This window comes from Metarhizium robertsii (genome assembly GCF_000187425.2).
Source record: "Metarhizium robertsii ARSEF 23 chromosome Unknown MAA_Scf_9, whole genome shotgun sequence".
Classification (NCBI taxonomy): domain Eukaryota; kingdom Fungi; phylum Ascomycota; class Sordariomycetes; order Hypocreales; family Clavicipitaceae; genus Metarhizium; species Metarhizium robertsii.
Window position 1 is genome coordinate 1008489 of NW_011942237.1, and position 20262 is coordinate 1028750.

Consider the following 20262-nt stretch of genomic DNA (forward strand, 5'->3'; position numbering starts at 1 on the left):
GGCCAGCGGTCCCGCGGGCGCCCGGCCGTGCGAGTCGTGGAAGGACTCGTCGCCCGCGTCGTTGCGCAGCTGGACGACGCCGCCGACGGAGCCCAGCGCCGCCTCGCCGCCCAGGAGGTCGCGCACGAGGCGGCAGAAGCGGACGCGCGCGTCGCAGTCGGACGGCAGCAGCTCGTGGCGGCTCATGAAGTGCATCGTGTCGCACCACACCTCGAGCAGCGTCTTGCTGTAGTCCATGGGGAACCCGCGGCCGTCGGTGGACAGCCCGACGAGCCCGTAGATCTTGTCCCGGGGGTCCTTGGACAAGGCCGAGGCGTGGTTTTCGAGGAGCTGGCGCAGCGAGCAGCTGCCGTCGTACTTGTGCCTTCGGAGCCGGTCCAGACGCAGGGGACCTACACCGTCGTCTTGGTCGGCCCCGTTGTGCTGCCGGATCCACGAGATGAAGGCGTCCCACTCGGCGGGCTCGCGGCCGAAGCAGAGGTGAATCCGTCGTGCCTTGCCAATCTCCTGCAATATCCACACGCGCTGCCAGTAGGCGTCGGCCATGACCCTGTCTCTGATGTCGGCGTTGGGCTCGGCGCCCGGCGAGTCGGGCCCCAGGTCGATGGGCAGGTTAATGTATCGGCCGCCCAGCCACACGAGCGTCGACTCTGCGCGCGCGTAGATGTGCGGCATGATGCGCAGCTGGCTGCTGCGCTCGGGGGTGTCTCTCTGGTTGATGCAGATGGCGTCGATCCAGAGGGCCGCCCGGCGCGCGTGGGTGCGGAAGTACTGCAGCGCCTCGAACAGGTTGGCCGTCACGTACAGTTCCGCGCCGTCGACGACGATGCTGCGCCGGCAAGACTCATCGCCCCAGCGGTACGAGAGCGTTTCGTACCGCGGGCGGCGCGCAAAGGTTGTGGTCTGCAGCTGGCATGAGAGGAGCCCGTCGGGCGTCAGCTCCGGGTCGATGGTGACGAGGCGAATGCCGTCGGCCGCGGCCTCCAACGGGCGGCTTGCGTATGGTTCATCGATGCGCGATGGTGACGATGCGTGTGCAGAGATGGTTGTTGGCGAGGACAACACGGTCGTGGCCATGGCCCCCCTTTTGGCTGACGAGGAGGTTAACGACGGGACGATTTTGGCCGAGAGGTGACGTCGGGGATCCAAGCCAGGGTCCGCCCCGCCGGGGCTGAGGTGGTGCACTAAGCCAAAATGGGACGAGATGGGTTAGGGTTACGGTCAAAGGCCAACCTCGTCTTGCTAGCTTGGACTTTTAATCAACCTCTTCCTACCCCTACCTGTTTTTTAGCGATGCATACCTCACTCACTCCCGCCATAAGCTCGGTCCGCGTAACCATTCTAGCTCACTGGTGACTCAAGTTGGCCCCGATGCCGCCGGCGGAGCGAGGGCTTTGGGTAAACTCACGTCTTCTCAAGAGAAAAGAAATACAACAGGACAACATCTTGTCCCCCATGATTCGTCGCCCATCTCTACTCTGTCGGTTGTGAGATGTGAGATATGAGATGAGTGATTCTTGGGGCGCTTGTTCTCGTCAGATGGGATCGACGGTGAGATGGCGTGTGTGTGACGTCTAGCAGACAGGTCACAGCAACAGTCAAGGCGATTTGTGACGACCTTCAGCCCCCTACATGTCATCTTTGGATTTGTGGCCTAGGTGAAGCCGGGTACTCCGTACTGTGGTGATCCAAGACAAAAGTGTCTCGCCGTCGCATCATGCCATGGCGAGTCCCTTGGGCTCCGACAACACAGCCATCCACAACACAACCGCTACACATGCGCACATGGAAGGACAAGGGGCCGCAAATGGTCTCATGCACCATCATGAAGATGGCAAGTGAAGTGCTAAACGTGCAGCATCTCATTCTGCATACCTACTGTGCTACACATCATGATTGATTGGATGGCTGAGCGACGATCGAACAGAAGTAGCGGTAGGTCGGGACAAGGAGAGACTCTTGATTTCATATATGAAAGAGTGGAATGATGCTAAACTGATACTCTGAAGCTCGGTTGGCTGGTAGATGACATCATACTTTGCCTGCTTTGAATGAGCGACTTGATGTCTGCTATTAGCAGAGAGCAAATTCCTCGTCATCGAGGCCAAATACTCTCCACACCGTTCGCCCGTCGTCTCTCACTGGCGCAGCTGCAGTATTCTGCGCAGGAGGTGTGAAATGGAACGCACACCATCCCCGAATACTCAATTAAACGTGGCAATTTTCTCGCCCATCTTGAAATGCCGACCCGACGGATTCTCGACAAACGTGACATGTTTCTCAAAGACGACGACCACGTCGGATCCGCCAAACTGAAAGTACGATATCTCATCGCCCTTGGCCAAGGTAGTGCCCACTTGAGTCGTCATGACGACGGACGAGACCTGCGCCATGCCAATCGGCAATATAGCAACAAAGCCAACGTCACCGCCGTCAATTACAACAAGGCCGCGTGTCTGGCACCACTGGTATCCGGCGCGGTCCGGAGGGACAATACCCCTTTCCGGCCCTGATCCCGGCCCCGATCGCCGCCGAGGCAGCGGCAACGGCCTGATTGGCACCAGGCCCCCTCCCCTCTCGGATGAAACGTCAACCTCGAGGTAAACCTGGCCCTGGATGTTCTTAACCTCGAGCACCTTTCCGCCAACACAAGCATGTTGCCGATGATAGTCATTCGTCGAGAGGAACGAGTGCATGAATACGCCGTTCTGAAAGCGGTCCCTGTAGTCGCTGTCCTGCAGCAAGTCGCTCACCTTCCAAGAGATTCCCTTCAGCTTGACTTCAGCCGTGCCGTCGGAGAAAGTGACGACGCCGTTTACAATGTCCGCCCAGTTATCAAAGGTGGAATCTGCCGGCATGACAATGACCTTGGCATTGTTCGGCGCGGCGATGGGCCGAGAGCCAGGCTTCAGATGCCGGGCGAAGAATTGATTAAACGACTTCCAGCCGCCGCGCGGTTCGAGCCATTGAGACGCCCCGTCATTGTATTTGGGATTCTCGTAGAATGTCTCCAGGGTCTCCGTCGTGAGGGATTCCGGACGATCCAGGAAGCTCCCCATTTGCTGGGCGTAGTTGACAAGCCAGTAGGACATGAAGGTCAAAGGGCCGCTGGTGTTGTCGGGATCCAGCTCGCTTTGATAGTCGCGGACGCTGGGCTGCTCAAAGACCCAGTAGAAGACGCACAACTTTTGGAGGACTTCATCCCCGGGGCCGTCGACCCTTGGCACCCAGTGCAGGAAGTCGTTGATGTAACGGAAAAAATCGGGCAGATTGTAGATTTCTTGACGGTTCATGTCCTCCTCGGCGCGCTCGCGAGCAGTTGTGATGGCCGTCTCGAAGTTGTCCTTCCATCCATTTCTTCCATTGACAACGTTGATGAAGTCTTGAACAAGGGGGTCAACCTGATGAAGAGCCATTGCTTCTAGTAATCAATGATGGATTAGATTGAAAAAGGCCACTTCGGATACATATAGCTGAGAGGTTATGGGCCCTCGGGATGAGTTGAGAGTTTCTGCGTTGGTACTGGTGACCCTGGAGAAGACGTCTCTGAGCAACTTATATGGCCGGTCGAGACCAGCACAGTCACATTTCTACACGTACACCGATTTCAGTCACGTACGACAACGTACGACACGTCAGCATGTGTGCTCTACTGTGGAGGTGCTTTGATGCAATGCAATGCCGGGGATAACTGGCTTGCTGACATGGAGGGCCGGGCCTTGGAGACGACGGCAGTTTGTTGCCGAACGCCACATCCGATACAGACAAGAATTGCGCCCATTGAAAAGCCCATCTGTGTCTTGTGATGGACCGTGTGGACAGGACCGTCCCCACGGACAGATGCACGACCGGTTCCACGGCGCCAATCCTGGGTTGTCGAGTCATTGATGGCTTCTTGGATGCAGCCGTACATGTAGCCATCGACTTGGACTCATCATCCCCGCTTCAACTCTGGGGTGTGAGGTGGTGAGAAGCGTAAACACATGGAGGCATACGACTGCATGTCAACTCACAACTGTCCTTGTCTCTTGACAAACACGCCAATATCATGAACATTGGCGATTAAAATCAAATCTTGAATCTGCGCGACGAGTAAACTTTGCAGTCTGTAGTAAATTATTTAATCGCTCTCTGGACCTTGCGTAGCTCCTTTTTACACTTCATGGCCTTCCATCTTTACTACCGCCGTCTCTGGTGATTAGGTTGTCCTGTGTGGCATCTGGCGGGCCCGGGTTGACTTTAATACCGTAATTAAATTAGGGAACAGGGTATAACTTATATTCAACCGGCTGTAATACATGGTGCGTTAATTCTGCAACCTAGGCATATCGCCGAGGCAGAAATTCTAATTAACGGCGTGAGGTGTAAACCGTGCACAGGATATTGCATTAATATACAGCACAGCCTTGCGTCATGCTACGAATTAGCTCGTAATAAGTCTAGAGTTTTAAAAAAAGGTCATTTGGGATTATTGTAATAATATTATTAGTGGTATAAAGAATAGAATTTTTATCTCTCTAGCAGACAAAAAAAAACAAGGCCTACATGGTCGGTGCCGTGACAGGAAAATCAAATTCAAACACAATTCTCTTAGATTCTCCTCTTTCCGATTACTCGCACGTCCCTGTGCTTGCCATGTTCTTTCCCTTTACCACTCGACGCCCACCACCGGCAATGCAACTGCGTCGTCGCAAGTGGGAGTTACAGCTTGGAACCCCTTCATCGACGGCGCCGAGATGGGCACGGGTCGTCGCCAGTGGAAGGCGGGCTGCCGCCACTAGGAGTGGGATACTTCTTCACATTGGCAAATAAAACTTCCACCCTTTTGAGGAAACTGATCTTGCTATCGGGGCTGACAGACTTGTGCTCCTCCAAATCGGTCAGCGCAGGCGTGGCAGCGTCAGCCACGAGCGGATCGGCCTTTTTGGAGCCTTGGATCACCACCACCTCGAGCTCCTTGATGCTGAGGGCCGAAGCGATGCAAGTACCGTCGCAATCGAGAGTAGGGAGCGTAGACGCCTCCTTCTTCGGGACAGTGGCAACGGAATCCTTGAGCGGGACGGGCGCACTGATGGCGGACACGATGGTGAACTCGTCGGGCGTGGTGAAGTTGCAAACGGACTTGATCTCGCGATATTCAGTCACGACTTGCACCTCATACTCTACCCAGGGGCCCGTGACGGTGCCGTCTTCCAGCTTGGCAGAGGAGTAGTATCCCAGGTGGCCCGTAATCTCATAGGTGTACTGTGCAAGGTCCACCTCCATGGTTGTGGTCTCGGGGTATTTCTTGCCATTCAGAGTGAAGCTTCCAATGTTCTGCGTCTTGGGGCGGTTCGTGTAGTACTGCTCGACGGGCACAGTCTTGTTGGTGTTACCGGGACCCTTGGGGAGCTGGTCCCAGCATTTCCATCCGTGAAGCGTTTCGTTGCGGTTCTGGCACGTAGTGCCGCCAATAGCACCTTCGACATATGTCCACATGTTGGTCTTGGGCACAGCGTCCTTTTCAAAGGCCTCGTAACCCGCGGTCCATCTCTGCAGGTACCAGTCGTACTGCTCCTTGGAGAGGTGGCCATGGCTCTTCTTGCAGGCGAGGCAGCCTTGAATATCGAGGAAGTAGGAGCTGCCATGTCCTACCAGGCACTTGTGGTAGGCTATACGATTCGCTTCGGAAGAATTGCTCGACAGATGCGTGATAATTTCGCACTTTAGGGCAATGGCCTGCTCGGCAAGACAAGGGGGAATAATCTTTTCACCCCCAAGCGCGTAGGTGCCTGGCGGGTGACACTGGTCGCCAATCTTGGCCCCTCCTGCAATTCGACCGGCAATGTCCTTGTCCTTGAGGACCTGTCTCTTGATGACGGAGGCAGAGGCGACGTCAAGAATCGCCAACGCGGCGGTAAGGACCGCGGAATTAAGAAGCATTTTTGAAATAAAGCCAAAGATTCAAAGATAAAGGAGCGAGAAAGAAGATTGGTAGTCAAAGACGACTCAAAGCTGAAAAGACTGGTCGGGTTGAGGTTGAAGACAAGAATTAGTTACTCGGTGGGTAGATGAAGACTTATATACACTTGAGAGGAGCCTCGTGGACCGGTTTGTAGAAAAGCGCCTGATATTACAGCTAATTTAACCTTTTTTGAGGGAGTTTTTTTTAAGAAAATTCTTAATTCAGGAAATATAAGAAAAAATGCAAGCATCATGCAAGCATTATCTAGAAATACCGTGATGGGTCGTACCAAGCCCGAGAACGGTACAAGGCCACGTAATTCATTGTACGCGCCTCGGAATCCATTGCCTCGCAATCCGTCAGACTCTACAGCTGATAGAAGTTGCAGATGAAATGAAGGCCGGCAAATAACTTATGCCGTGGTGCCAAGACTCGACATGGCATGATGATGCATTAAGTAGGCCGAAGGCCAAACGAGTGATGCAAGGTCCGTCTATAGATATGCCTTGACGGTTGCTACCGAAAATCAGGAAACGTGGACTCAATTCTATGCATTACTGGGCCATGACGCGCGCCAATAGCATCCTCTCTGACTCATCCAAATTTATCCTGCCCGGTCGTCGTACTTGTAGAGCCAACAACCTTGGAAATCATCCACCCCCGAGGGCTAGGGTGGTTCATCCAATCTGGCCACTTGACTCGTATTTGTGGGGGGAAACAAAAAAAAGCTCATCTGGTAAGGCTGGGTTTGATGGATCAGGTTCGCATTTACTGTTCAACGCAGCGTTGTATACTCTTGTTACGCTATCGTATTTTGGCCGTCGCCTACTCCGTAGTCTAGTCAATCCCATATAAGAGGCACTGGGAGCAGATAACAAGTGCCGATGCGACAAATCCGCTTTTTATTAAGGATGAGAACCCCACGACCACGTGCCCTTGGCCACTCGCGCCAAGCGCGCCAGGATAATGCAAGGAGGGACCATGATATTCGGCATTTGACAAGACAGCGGAGATTGTAAAGGATCTGGGATACCCACATGTAATGCCGACGCTACAGTTCACCCTTGGATTATTCTTTATGCGTGCCCTGACAGGGTAGATGTTAGCAGGGGGTAAACTTGTGTATATATGTATAATAAAACTTTATATCCTCTTATGATGTACGTTGCATTTTTTACATCTGACAAGCCCAGTTTGACCCTTATCTCGTAGTTAGACCAGGTAAATGCGGACGACAGCTTGAGCCAGGCATTTGCAGATGCATTGTTAGATGACGGTCCGCAAATATCTGGCATAAGACGTCGACCATGTTACACAGCGCGAGTCAACTGAGACATGAATACGGAGTATCTGAGACAGACATTGAACTTGAGACGACAGCTCTAAAAAAAGTAAGTTGGTTATATTTGTCGCATGGTCATACTGAACATCATTTTGACAGACACGCTGGAATAGTCATATTCCGAGACACTAGGTCCAGCTTGTCTGTAAACTATTCCGTCATGTTTCTAACCTTGATGGGATATGATAGGTCGACGGGGCTTTATGAAATGCCAATTGGAACCAGGTGAAGTGCTTTTTTAGGACCAAGTCGCTCACTTATAGCCAAGATGGAGTATGGTTTTCCATTCACACAACGCGGAAGTGTGTTGGAGCGAACGTAGTTATATGATTCCACTCCCATTATATAGAAATGAAGAGCCACTTATCGTCTAATCGACGGGGAAACATCCGCCCTAGCCTTCTTTGTGCCTTTTTCTCGTTATGTTGTTGCTCGTGGAAGCTAACAGTTAGGTCTGGTTATCGGTATATCAGACAATCAGAGCCAGAGCATTTCCGAGTATAGCAAATACAAATGTATTTTGTATTGCATTGCATGTTATTATAGTATAAATACAACATTACTAACTGCTCAGTGCTAGCTAACTACAAATCCATGCACCTCACAAAATGACTGCTCTTCTCTCGCCATCATCAAGCAATTGTGTTGCCCTCAGAGTGCTCCTTATGGCTTGCCGACACACCCCCCTTTCCATCCGGGGTAGGCACCCGATGTTCTTCCATAATGACGTCGAATTGCTAAGCACCAGCCGTCAGCACAAAATATCCGTCTTCAAAGCGCACACCATCAAGGAGGGTACTTACCGGGCCATTGAATGTCTTTCCAAAAAACACCCAGTACAATGCAATCAGAACAAACGTGATGCCCAAAACGACCGATACATAGTCTAAAAACGTCAACAGTCAATATACCCGACTTTTCAAGCTTCAGGAGGTAACAACGGGAAACTTACTCATGGTATTCGACGTGACAGGCAGACTCGTCGGGAAGCAAAAGAACTAAAATCCCGCGCACGTTAGTTTGAAAAAGACGGCTATACACCAACCAAGGCAGGGCCACGAGCAAAAACGCAAAGAAGAGCTCACCACTGAAGTGACGACGAGATACACCACAGCCACAATATTCACAACGTAGCCCGACAGCGTGCCCATCTGGAACGGCGTCCTGGCGGTCCTGTGCGCGGCCAGCACGCGCCTCCCCCTGACGAGAAGCACCGCAATGGGCACGGCATATGAAATGTCCAGCAGGATGGTGCACGACGCGACGTATGCGCTAAAGGCAACCGCCGGGCCGAGGTACAGCAGTCCGAAGCAGACGTTGAAGAGGTAGCAGAAGAGGATTGTGCGCACGGGCACATTGAGCTTGGGCTCGATGTGTGAGAAGAAGCCGTGGAAGACGACGCCGCGGTCTCTGGCCATGGCGTACATCAGGCGGCTGGCGCTGGTGATGCTGGCGTTGGAGCCGTTGACGAAGCACACGGCGAGCATGAGGCTGAGGACTGTCGTGGCGGCGCGGTTCTTGGTCGCGCGGAGGATGATTTCTACAATGGGCATGCCGGTCGTCGTTCCGAGGATGGCCTCTGGGTCGTTGAAGCAGAAGAGGATGGCGAGGATGAACAAGGTGCCTCTGAAAGGAGGTCGGGGGTTAGCAGAGATGTTTTTTTGGGGGGAGGGGGAGGAGACAAGGGGTGAGTTTTTGACGTACGTCACGCCCCCGACTAGAATGGCGTAGATGAGGGCCCGGGGCGAGTCGCGAGATGGATTCGGCATCTCCTCCGTCATGTGGAGGACCACGTCGAAGCCGATGAGGGACAGGGCGGACTGGAGGAGGCCGAGGATCCAGGAGATGCCGTCTGGCCACCCGGTCGTGTTTTGGAAGTTGGTAAAGACAAAGTCGGCGTCTGTCTTTTCGGACATGGAGAGCAGCACGATGCTGATGACGACGACGCCGAGAATGGACCAGTAGACTATAAGTGTACGCGGATCAGTTGATGCATGTGCGGTTGCGGAGGAGGGAGGGGGCCCAACGTACGCGCTCCGTCGTTCCACTTGCCGAGGATCTTGTTCCCCCAGATGTTGACCACGGTGGTGCAAGTGAGGATGGCGAGGAAGATGGCATACGTTCGCGCAGCGGTGATTTCGTACGTTCCGTTGGAGGCAACCACGGCCGCGGCCGAGATGAACTGCGCTACGCGGCCGTCAGCAAAACCCTCTCCATGGACCCCTTGACATACAGGCATCAGGGGGGCATATTGTGATGATACATGAAGCAAAATAAAGCCCTTACACAACCAGGAGTGATCTCCGCGTTATTTTGCTTCATGCATCATCACACATATCGACTCACCACCAAAGAAGCCCTGCACCGTGACGACAACCAGCCACCCAGCAATATTGATCCATCCCACGATGAAACTCTGCCGCGGGTTAGCAAAGACCAAAAGTCCCCATTGTGCCCGGCTTCTCGGGGCGCAAACTCACAATAGGCAGCCTCGTCTGCTCCGGGCACAGCGCAAAGACAAAGTGATACTGCCCGCCCGCAGTCGGCCATATGGCAGCCATCTCGCCCAGGCTCGCCACCACGCACAGACAGCACAGGACGCAAAAGATGAAGCCGTACAAGAAGGCAACGGATCCGCCAGACGGCACAATCAGCCCTATAGATCCCGCCAGTGCAATCCACGTACTACACACGCAAAACACCGTCAGCACCACGGCCGCATAGGACGGTAGCACAGCCAGGGAGGGGAGGGGACCTACTTCAAGATGGCAAAGGCCATGGCCAGCGTCGACAAGGTCGACAAACGCTGCTGCAGAGCTCCATGGCTCGCCACGGGTATTTCCTCTGAACCGCCCATTTTGCCCGTATCACTAGCTGGGGTGTATCGCCGCACAAAGAAGAGGATAAACAAGGGCTTGGACACGAGCAAGCGTCGGCCTCGCATCGTGGCCACGGGCCTCGAGTTATATCCTCATGGCCAGACAAGTGGCTGGCCCGACGCCTGAAGTCCCGATGCCTGGCCCCGACGAGGCGTTGTGCGCCGTAGCACTACTCGACTGCCGACTGGCGACGGTGTGGAGCCGAGGCCAACCACATGGCGGACGGGGCGCCCGTTGAAGGCCTTGCGGAAAACAGTCTGCAAGTCTGGTGCTCGCGGAGCCGGTGTGGACTCGTCGAGTGCCGGTTCCCATGCGATTTGCCATGTTGCCGTGTCCCAATGAGGAAATTCTGCGAGAGTCCGCGCCATGGCCGGGCCGGACGGATGCGGGGTAGATGCGATATGATATTGATCCTTGGACCATGTGTGTTTCCGGGCTCGTGCTGAAAAAAAATCCGGGGTAAATCGTCGCCATCAGAAACGCCAATCGGTGGGCAACCATCGCCTCCAAGTGCCTCCTGTTTTGTGTAAAACTCTCGACGTGTGGCACCGTTGACCAGGCGGCTTGGCAATCTGCGGCGGGGAAAGGAGGGGACCAGTTATAAAAACCTGCCATCGAGTCCAAAGGCGAGTGGCTTGACCGCGTTGAAGCCACTTGAATATGGAAAATTGCGCGGCCGCGTTTGCCGGAATAGGCAATTTCTCGAGAATTCGGCACACACCAATCCCGAGACACCGGGATCTAGGGCACGATCCGAGTTGCCGTGCGGGCATGGCATCTCGAGAAATTACCATTTGGGGAGAAGGAAGTGGTGTCACGTTGGACGACGACGACATGTTGCTTTGAGCTGTTTGATGCCGCCGGGGGACAGACAGCTTTCCACTTCCTCCGGCCGACAAACCTCAGCATCTGATGACGTGATTCTGCTCTTTTTGATTCCTGCTGTCCGGCAAGGAGATAAATACATGGTATTCGTGTGTGTCCCTATCTTCCTGCACTCACTCCAATCCCATCTTTGAAGTGGCCGAGGGCACTTGTATGACGACAATGGCCTCCAAGGACGGATACTCGTGGACCAAGGCGGACGGCCTGCGCGCCGGCATCCCCTGCCTCGGAGCCATCCAGCCAGCTTCCAACATCACCGACACAAACACAGAGTACGACGTCATCGTCGTCGGCGCAGGGTACTCTGGTCTCACGGCCGCCCGCGACACAAGCGTAGCAGGTACGTCGACGCTTCCCGAATCCGCGGTTCATGTCTGGTACTCTCCAACTAACAGCAAAACCCCGCCCAGGCCTCAAGGTGCTTCTCCTCGAGGCCCGGGACCGCATCGGCGGCCGCTCGTGGTCCTCCAACATCGAGGGATACCCGTACGAAATGGGCGGCACCTGGGTGTACTGGGGCCAGGCGACCGTCTGGCGAGAAATCGCCCGCTACGGGATGCAGGACGAGCTGGAAATATCGCAAGACTTCAGCAGAGGCATCAACCGGTTCCTGCTGGCCGGGGCCGAGGGCACGCAGAGCCTCACCCACGACCAAGAAGTACTGCCCTTCCCCCCCTCGGGACAAGTTTATGCCACAGTAGACAAGGTCAAGCTAACCAACTCGGCAGGACGCGCTGATGCAGTCAGGCCTGTCCAAGCTCGTCAACGTAGACGGCGCCCACGGCCGCAACGTCATCCCCTTTCCTCACAGCGGCCTGCTCAACCCCCAAGCCCGGCGGTACGACCGCGTCTCGGTGGCCGACCGCCTGGCCGCCATCAACAACGAGCTGACGCCCAACGAGCGCCTCTGCGTCGAGGCCTTTGTCCTGCTCTGCAGCGGCGCCACCCTGGAAACCACCTCGCTGTACGAGTTCCTCCACTGGTGGGCGCTCTGCGGCTACTCGTACGACGGCTGCGTCAACCACCTCGTCAGGTACAAGTTCCGGCGCGGCCAGTCGTCCTTTGCGGTGCGCTTCTTCGGCGAGGCCCTCGCCTCGGGCAACCTGAGCTACGCGCTGGGCCAGCCCGTCGCCGCCGTCCGCGACTCGCCCGCCGGCCTGGTGGCCGTCACCACGCGCGGCGGCCAGACCTTCCGCGCGAGGAGGATGGTCTGCGCCGTGCCGCTCAACGTCCTGCCCGACGTGCGCTTCGACCCGCCGCTCTCCGGGGGCAGGGAGGCCGCCGCCCGCGCCGGCCACGTCAACCAGACGGTCAAGGTGCACGCCGAGATTGCCGACCGCGACCTGAGGTCCTTCACCGGCGTCAGTTACCCCCATAACGCGCTCATTTATGGTTTCGGCGACGGCGAGACGCCGAGGGGGAACACGCATGTCGTTGCGTTTGGGGGGCAGCATAACCACTTCCACCCGGAGGATAGTATTGAGCGCACCATTGAGGCTTTCCAGGGCTTCGCGCCGATGAATGTGGAGAGAATTGTAAGTCGTGCCCGGTGGGCCTGGAAGGAGGAAACAATTTGCTGACTTTGTGTTGATAGGTCTTTCACAACTGGTCTCGGGACGAGTTTGCAAAGGGAGCGTGGTGAGTGCCTATATAAGTTGGGGCTGACGGAAGAACGTAGCTAATCGTCTTCTTTTCTTCAGGTTCTTTTCTGCCCCGGGTCTGTTGGCAGACCACCTGCAAGACATGAGGGAGCGACAGGGAAACATCTTCTTTTCCTGCTCAGACTGGGCACTGGGCTGGCGCAGCTTCATTGATGGTGCGATTGAGGAGGGAGGAAGGGCGGCTACGGCTGTGCGGGCCGACTTGCTTGGACGAGCCAAGATTTGACCGTATCCAGTCACATTGGGCAACGTAGTAGCAACAGGCGCAATGTCGTTCACTGATAGCTAGAAAAGAGTATACACTGGCCGTAACATTCCCCCCCCCTCCCCCTCAACTAGCGCCGTATCTGGTTTTACATGATCAATATTTGCCGTTCATGCGTCACAATCTCTATCCAATTTGTCGAGTCTTGCTTCGACCAGATGTAGTCCAGCGTTTGCAGGGCCAGCGGAATGCTACCGAACCTCGTACACTCAAACAGGCCCTTTAGGCGATTGTAAAAGAAGTCACGGTGTTCTGGTAGAATACTCTCAGCAGACGCCACAAAAAATGCCCATACAAGGGCGTGGCGGCCTTCCACGTTGGGGTCCAAGTGAGTGACAGTCTGGCGAAGCCTTTCGACTGCCTCAATGGATGATTCGCGGGTTGCTTCGTGTGATGCACGGTTGCGATAGATGTAGCAGGCTTGGCGGATAATATCCTTCATGACTTGAATATTTGCGTACTGTTCCGGGTCAGAACCAAGCGACGGCGATGATGTCATAAAGTCCAGGTAGTAGTCGGGCGATTTGGTAAATGTTTGAATGCCCTTCATTTGACTTGACAGCGGAAAGCCAAACAGTTGGAACCTGAGCAAGCAAGTTAGCAGGGACTCAGTCTTGAAGACTGCTCAAATTGGGGCACGGCTCTACATTTTTGTCTGCTCCATAATAAATGCCTTGGTGGTGTCGGAAAGACGCGGGTCATTCATCGCCAGCTTCGCGAGACGTGAAAGTAACTCGAGGAGGTAGACGTAATTATTTGCGCCCGTTATTGTGTCTCCAACCAGAAGAACCAGTAGCGTGGCCAATGTTGACATGTTGAATAGTTGTCCGGGTCCGAGATTGAGAGATTGCTGCCGTAGCCGTGAGAGGATCAATTCTTGGCCCCTCTCAGCAGCCATGTGCATGGATGGCATTCTCGAGGACAGATGAAAAGCTGCAATGACCGATACTGCCTGCGCGACCAAATCATCTTGGCATGCTATGGGTAGAACTATCTGGCGGTAGCCATTTTCATTGAAATCGAGGACCACCATTTTCGAAGCGATGAAGGTTGAGACTGCGATGCGATTAGTGATTGGTCCCATCTAGGGTTACATGGTTACCAGGAGGGCCATCATTACAGTGATCAAAGAGCATCCTTGACCTGGCAGGCACTACTTCTATTGCCCCTCGAGGCGACGGGAGCGATGCAACACGCTGACATTGTTCAGCTTGCCTGGCTCTGACGAGCTCTCGCCCTTTGCTTCGGTATGGCACCACTATGCTCATGGTCGAACTCGATGGCCCGGTGGTCGAAGCGCCCGGTTGTCCTGATGAAGTCGGCAAAGCGCCGTCGTGTGTATTTTCCACATTGACAAAAAGATAGCGCTTTGACGCTTTCGACGATGCGGCGGGCAGTTGGGGAGAGGCAACGCTCGGCGTCTGCTTCCGGTTCATGTGCTTGCTGAATCGACACTCAATGCCTTGGCCCGAACACTTGATGCCTTTCTTTTGACACTTGAAGCACTCGGGCTCCGTCTTGTCGCAGCGAACGCGCCGCATCCGACACTCGTAGCAGCCTTTGCCTAGGGGGTCAGCACGCGATTCGCCACACGCAAAGCGTCACGACCATGTTTGCCGATTGACACGGCGGATTCCCGACTGGCACGCACCATCGTTTCTCTTGGCTAGCGACATGTTGGAGGCTACCGTGACCTGGGACTTGGGATTATCGCCCGCCTTGCGACCGACATGGTCACCAATGCACGACGAGACAGGATGGCGGGGTTACCGAAAGGCTGGATAAAAGGCGTTTTGTTTTGGTGTTGCCGTCGTCGGACTTGGCAGACTGCCGTGAAGCCTGAAGCTCAGTGCTGAGGCTTGGATCAGGTGACACAGCCCAAGTCGGCATCCAATAATTCGGTGATGTCGTGGAGGAAGGCACTGCGCCACTGTCCCGCTGCTGCCAAGTTTTTTAACTTGGGCACTCGCCCCGCTACCCTACACCAACATTCGATTACGTCTGGTACGTTTGAAGCGGCATCTTCTTTGGAGCGTAGCAAGTCGATGAAAATGGCACCCTGTTTATACACATCTACGCTTGCTGGGCAAATAGACAGCTAAGTTAGCGATGCTTAGGCTGCTGGAGCAACGCGATGGACGATCCTACCCTTTGTCGCGGAATCGTGCATCTTGGAAGCGCCAATGTCGTACTCGATAGGGAATCCAACAGCGTGCCTGCCGTTGCTTCATGTTGAACATATCTTCAGGCTCTGTTAGTATATCTAATACGTTGTCTTTATGCGATTCAAAACCGACAAGATACGGATTTCCTTGGCCAGGAAAGAGCTGCTATTTCGAGTTGATGAGAATCGGAATCAAGTCCTCTGTCCGGACTCCGGAGCATGAATCCCGCCGTGACCATACTTGCTTTACCCAGGCACCATTCCCATTACTTTTTTTGGGTTCCCTTTCAAGGCACCTGGTAATTTAAATCTGCACTCTACTAATGCAGGGCGGCCCCTAGTGTCATTTTTGCCTCGACAATGGCTGAGGTCTGGACAGGTGCCCATCTTCCGATGGGCTTATGAAAAGGGCGGAAAACAAGAAAAGAACAGACGTCCCCAAATACTGTGATTTCCAATAACTGAATGGTTGCACTGATGCATGAATTAATTCCCGGAGACGCACAATGGGGATACCATATGTTGCCGCCCCTGGCTCGGTCATGTTGTTACCCGAAAGATGCGCATGCCAGAGTCTCACAGGAGCCGTTTGGATACTCAGATACCGGCGTTAATGCTCCAAACACAGGACGGTTCGCCCTGTTTGTCTGCGTGACTTTTCGTCAACTCCGGCTACGTGCCGTCGGAAATTAGTACACCATTGCCGGCGTCGTATTGCTTCGGGGAGGGCTTGTCCTGGGAACGCATAAGTGGCGGCCAGCTCTTGCGCTTCATATCGACCCTGGGGAGAGCCTAGCTTCTGGTGAAGCAATTTCTCATTTGACTGGTTCCGTTCTTTAATAATTCAACTTTTACGCCTCCGCAGCTGTCCAAATCCTCTACATCCCCTATCGTCGGCCTAATTAAACTTGTCTCAGGTAGCTTCCACATTGGCCTAAAGTAGAGATTCTATCGACGAGCGGAGGCAGGTAATTGCTGAAAACGATAGCCTTGAGCATATTTACAACCCATGCCGTGTTTGGGTGTGGCTTAAAGACTGAATGAGGGGTCAGATTTATGCAAAAAAACTCGAGTTATGCCGAGCCACAAATACAAGCTGCTTGTTGTCAAGCCACCTTTTCCATGCCACGTACGGAGTACGGGATACGACTGTCGTCAGTACGGAGAAGATTGGTAGTACAAACCGGCAGTTGATGAGCCCTACATCAAGTTTCCGGGTCCCGGGAGCTGGTGGCTTGCATTCTCAACAGACGAAATGCTTTGTCGGGAGCTGGTTCGATGAAATGGGCTGTCGGGCTGCTAGAAGGCGCCGGGTTCTCGAAACGTTCATCCTCAACAGATGTCAGGCCTAGAGGGCGCCGGCTGGCGGAGCAAGTGAAACAGAGAGCGAACTGGGCCCTTCCCATACGGAGTAGAAATGTTTGATATGCAAGAACCGCAGACTGATCAGCGCTGCTGAACACGTTGTTTGCCCGAGACAAGCCGCGCAATCGGCTTACCTGATATAAGATGCAGCAGTTCTTTAAGCTTGTTGCGAAACAATTCCATTGTCTGATGATTTAGCCGAATTTGCTGAAGAAACAGTGTTGAACACTGCATCGTGACTCTGCACAACATGTAGTAATAAGACCACCATTCTGAGTAGGTTTTCGTCGCCATGATGGAAGTCGTACCATCGCGTATGCCACGCGATTGAAGCACAGTCTTGTGTCCGGGTCGGAACGCCGGCCCCCAATACAACCCCGATCGGGTGCCTCTGTAGATATCATGCCACCTCCCTGCTCGGTACGGAGCACTACCCTTGTTTTTGCATAAAACTCCCGCCATGATTGAGTGTCCCAAGTCAGCATTGGTATGACGGTGACAAAACATGAATGGCTGAAGGCGAAAGCCGCGAATCAACTGTCCGAATGCCATGGCTGAGGATCGCCCGCGCCCGCAACAAACATCGTCTCCTTGGATTGGATTATGTGCATTTACAGAATCTTGGGGCCCAGGTAAACAAGGTGGCCGATGGCTTTTTGGTCACAATTTCTAGTGGCATGACAGCTGGCTGAGTAGAAGTGAGACATCAATTGATGGCATCAACTCCCGGCGGTGACATTTGCCGATGGCAGCATGGCTGGCCGTTGTCGTCCCCTTTAGGCTGGCCGCAGCAACGGTCGCCCAGCCCGCGGCTTTTGAACGATGTCTCACTGTCTCCTATGTATACTTCCCAATAAGGTTGTCGGGTGGCTTAGCAGAAGCTCCTAATGTGACCTGTCCCAATTGACGCAGGGCTGAACGCCGGCGCTGAACAAGGCCAATCGCAAAGCTCGTGTTGATGTTTCGTTTGTGCTGTGGAGAAGCAAGAAAGCAGGAACACAACAGTTTTCTCCGGTAAAGCACAAGCATCCCGGCTTGAGGTTCGTGATGGAGGGCTGGGCGTATAACAAGTTGCCTTGTCAAGCATCCTGCGTATACGTAAGCGTACTTTCCCCCCTGGCGCTAGTAAAGTAGACGTGAAAACATTAAAGGCAGAAATGGATCAAGTTCCCGACCCACTTGGGCGCCAATGCTCCAAGACACCAGTCATGAGTTGAGTTGTGATGTGGGCGATTCGGCACGTCCCAGCGTGGAGGATCGGCAACTGGGGTGAGAGTCTAGACGAAGGTCGCCGACATGACGGACGAGGGTTCTTGGCTTGTTCCTTGCTGCCAAGAACAGCTATGATGGAACGATAATCTCAAAATCAGGTGTTTTTGCCATGTCTCACAACATGGAGGGAGATATCGCGGTGCGCCTTCGGCCTCCATAGAGCACTGTATTTTCTTTTCTCCCGACCCTTCGCTTGTGGTCTCCCAGATGTAACAAGTCCTCCATAGGCTGGATGAAAGCGTACTACACCGTGCCTCTGGAGCTAGAAAAAAAATCCAGTCATCAATTGATGGTTGAACTAAGAATGTGTTTAGACATGCGTTAATTATAAATAACCAACCAGAAACAGAAGCAACGGCGATAACACATGGATGGGATGTCGTTGGTGAAAATGATTGCTAGCCCAGTGTTGACACCATATATGGTGGGTTCCTCCAATAAACGTCTGGTGCAATAACCACACTGTTGACCAGCTAGAAAATCACCATTGACACATGGCGTCTGACTAGCTAGGGGCTAGGGACCCTGAACGAGTTGTCCATGGACTCTGGTATTACAATGTAAACTTGGGGTGAACTCGATCTCGGCTAGAGCCTTTTATGCACGTACGTACGAATGAAGCTGTGTTGGCACGGCCGCACGGACGTGGCCAGGCCCAAGCAGAGGGTGGCACCAACAGGGTTCCTTCGGCCACTACATTACCACCAGCCATAAGCCTTGTCTTGACTTCTATACGAGGATTAGTCGATGACTGCAAAAAGGAAGCAGTACTGGTGATGATGTAGTACGTAAAAAAAAGCAAAAGAAAATGCCCCCTATCGGAGATTCCATCGAGGCTACTCCGTAGGAACTCACGAGCTCTACCGAGTACCAAGGTCGAGAAATTTTTGTAAAGGCTCTTTCCAAGTATAAATAATCCATCCGTCCTCCCCAGTCTCTGGAATCTTTCTTGTCATCATCAGCACACAAACGACTCAATCACTTCTTCTTCACATCAACATCACCCTCTCTCACAAACCCCCAACCGCAACCATGAAGTTCTCCGTTGCCTCCATCCTCGCTTTGGCTACCGTTGCCATCGCTGCCCCAACCAAAGACCACGGAGGTGACACATGCAAATACGTTACTTGTGTCGACGAAAAGTTGATTGTCCTTAATGCTGATGTCGGCGTCGACCTCCTTGGAATTAACATTGACCTTGACCTTGACATCGAGGTTGGGCTTTTCGGGGAAAGATGCAAGGCATACTACTGCTGCCACAAGCCTTGCGACAAGGTATGCTTTTCACTGTATAAACGACTTTTATGCTAGGATAGTACTGAAATTCTTATAGGGCGAGCACATTCCCGACACCTGCTGGGTACGCCACTAAATCACACCGGCCTGCAACATCTGTCCATACGCCACTGGCTTCCTGTTTCAGTCGCCAAGCACATAATACGAACATATATGAAGTTTCTCGCGTTGGATACGATTTCAAATCTTGAGAGCCGCTGATGTATTTACAACTTGAAAAGGTTGGGGGGTACAATGTCTGTATAGAGACGGAGGTGGACCAGGATACTTTGTGATATTCTTTCCAAGTTACATATTCTGATTAAAATCAAAATTTGTGACAGAGATATGCTGTCCAACTGTCATATTTCGGTGATTAATTTGCTTAAATGGAAAATACTGTGAGAGTGGTGGTCTGAATAGCATCTCTTGGCTGGGCAAAGGTCCAAGGAAGTATCTTCCAATCATTCGAGTAAGTAATCGGCAGTAATGGGTAGAAATATTGTCAAAATATTAGTAATTCGATTACAAGGGGCAGGAGGAAGGGAGGATTTTCCAGTACGCCCGAGGACAAACCAAGCGGATGTGTGAATCCTCTCCGTTTCACATTTGCCGCATGGCTTACTTGCCAAGACATCCATCTTCGCTCTATTGACCAACCGCGGTACTGACCCTGCAGAAATGCATGGTTTATGCATCTATCAGACATGAAGGACAACCATCGTGTTGAGGTCACCACCGTGTAAGTGGTTTGCTGTCGGACCAAAAATTTAGTCCCCACATACCTTGTGCATGTTGTACTACTTGTTCAAAATTTAGTCTTGGAGATGAACTCTATACAAGACAATCTGCAGTGGGCCAAGGTTGTACAGATTACGGATGCAGATCCTTGTACATGTGGACGGGGGCGCGGCCGCTGTCAATGAATCTGATGCCACGATGCATGAGTGGCCTGCTCGTAAAGAGTTTTTGCTGAATAATTCTTTCATAATAACTCATTGTACGCTCAAAGAAACGGTAGAGATGGGATACGGGTCCGTCATGCAGGCCAGAAACACCGCACCTGTACGTAGAATGGCAACACTCGCAAGGGTTCATAACAGTTTCGTTTGTGTCTGTTTCTGCGACTACTACAATTCTAGCTGGTGAACCACGCCTTTGGCGCACTCAGCGATGCACATCCAAGTACAGTATTAGGACTGGCGCCGGA

General features: G+C 53.3%; 7 protein-coding genes across 7 annotated transcripts in view; 2 read left to right on the plus strand and 5 right to left on the minus strand.

Moving 5' to 3' along the window:
• Positions 1-1077, minus strand: part of MAA_09752 (HET-domain-containing protein) — a gene marked incomplete at both ends in the record, with an annotated part of 1598 nt that extends 521 nt beyond the window's left edge. Inside the window, one exon of the mRNA XM_007827750.1 lies at positions 76-1077. Within this exon, the coding sequence (XP_007825941.1) occupies positions 76-1077 (1002 nt within the window). The remainder of the gene's footprint in view (positions 1-75) is intronic.
• Positions 1078-2204: 1127 nt separating this feature from the next.
• MAA_09753 (phosphatidylserine decarboxylase) lies at positions 2205-3416 on the minus strand (the record flags this gene model as incomplete). Its single annotated transcript, XM_007827751.1, has 1 exon — positions 2205-3416. One exon carries the CDS (start codon positions 3414-3416, stop codon positions 2205-2207), a length of 1212 nt encoding a protein of 403 aa, XP_007825942.1.
• A 1303-nt stretch (positions 3417-4719) lies between these two features.
• Positions 4720-5922, minus strand: MAA_09754 (uncharacterized protein; the record flags this gene model as incomplete). Its single annotated transcript, XM_007827752.1, has 1 exon — positions 4720-5922. The coding sequence occupies one exon, from the start codon at positions 5920-5922 to the stop codon at positions 4720-4722; it is 1203 nt and encodes a 400-aa protein (XP_007825943.1).
• Positions 5923-7918: 1996 nt separating this feature from the next.
• Positions 7919-10230, minus strand: MAA_09755 (amino acid/polyamine transporter I; the record flags this gene model as incomplete). The annotated part of the gene is made up of 9 exons (XM_007827753.2): positions 7919-8023; positions 8090-8172; positions 8239-8284; positions 8372-8912; positions 8991-9252; positions 9318-9473; positions 9633-9702; positions 9767-9971; positions 10046-10230. The coding sequence occupies 9 exons, from the start codon at positions 10228-10230 to the stop codon at positions 7919-7921; spliced, it is 1653 nt and encodes a 550-aa protein (XP_007825944.2).
• Positions 10231-11212: 982 nt separating this feature from the next.
• Positions 11213-12937, plus strand: MAA_09756 (flavin-containing amine oxidoreductase; the record flags this gene model as incomplete). Its single annotated transcript, XM_007827754.2, has 5 exons — positions 11213-11390; positions 11461-11708; positions 11779-12585; positions 12645-12688; positions 12751-12937. The coding sequence occupies 5 exons, from the start codon at positions 11213-11215 to the stop codon at positions 12935-12937; spliced, it is 1464 nt and encodes a 487-aa protein (XP_007825945.2).
• A 127-nt stretch (positions 12938-13064) lies between these two features.
• On the minus strand, positions 13065-14652 carry MAA_09757 (Fungal transcriptional regulatory protein; the record flags this gene model as incomplete). Its single annotated transcript, XM_007827755.2, has 4 exons — positions 13065-13560; positions 13624-14032; positions 14097-14540; positions 14628-14652. The coding sequence occupies 4 exons, from the start codon at positions 14650-14652 to the stop codon at positions 13065-13067; spliced, it is 1374 nt and encodes a 457-aa protein (XP_007825946.2).
• A 4157-nt stretch (positions 14653-18809) lies between these two features.
• MAA_09758 (uncharacterized protein) lies at positions 18810-19149 on the plus strand (the record flags this gene model as incomplete). Its single annotated transcript, XM_007827756.1, has 2 exons — positions 18810-19052; positions 19111-19149. The coding sequence occupies 2 exons, from the start codon at positions 18810-18812 to the stop codon at positions 19147-19149; spliced, it is 282 nt and encodes a 93-aa protein (XP_007825947.1).
• Positions 19150-20262: the final 1113 nt, after the last annotated feature.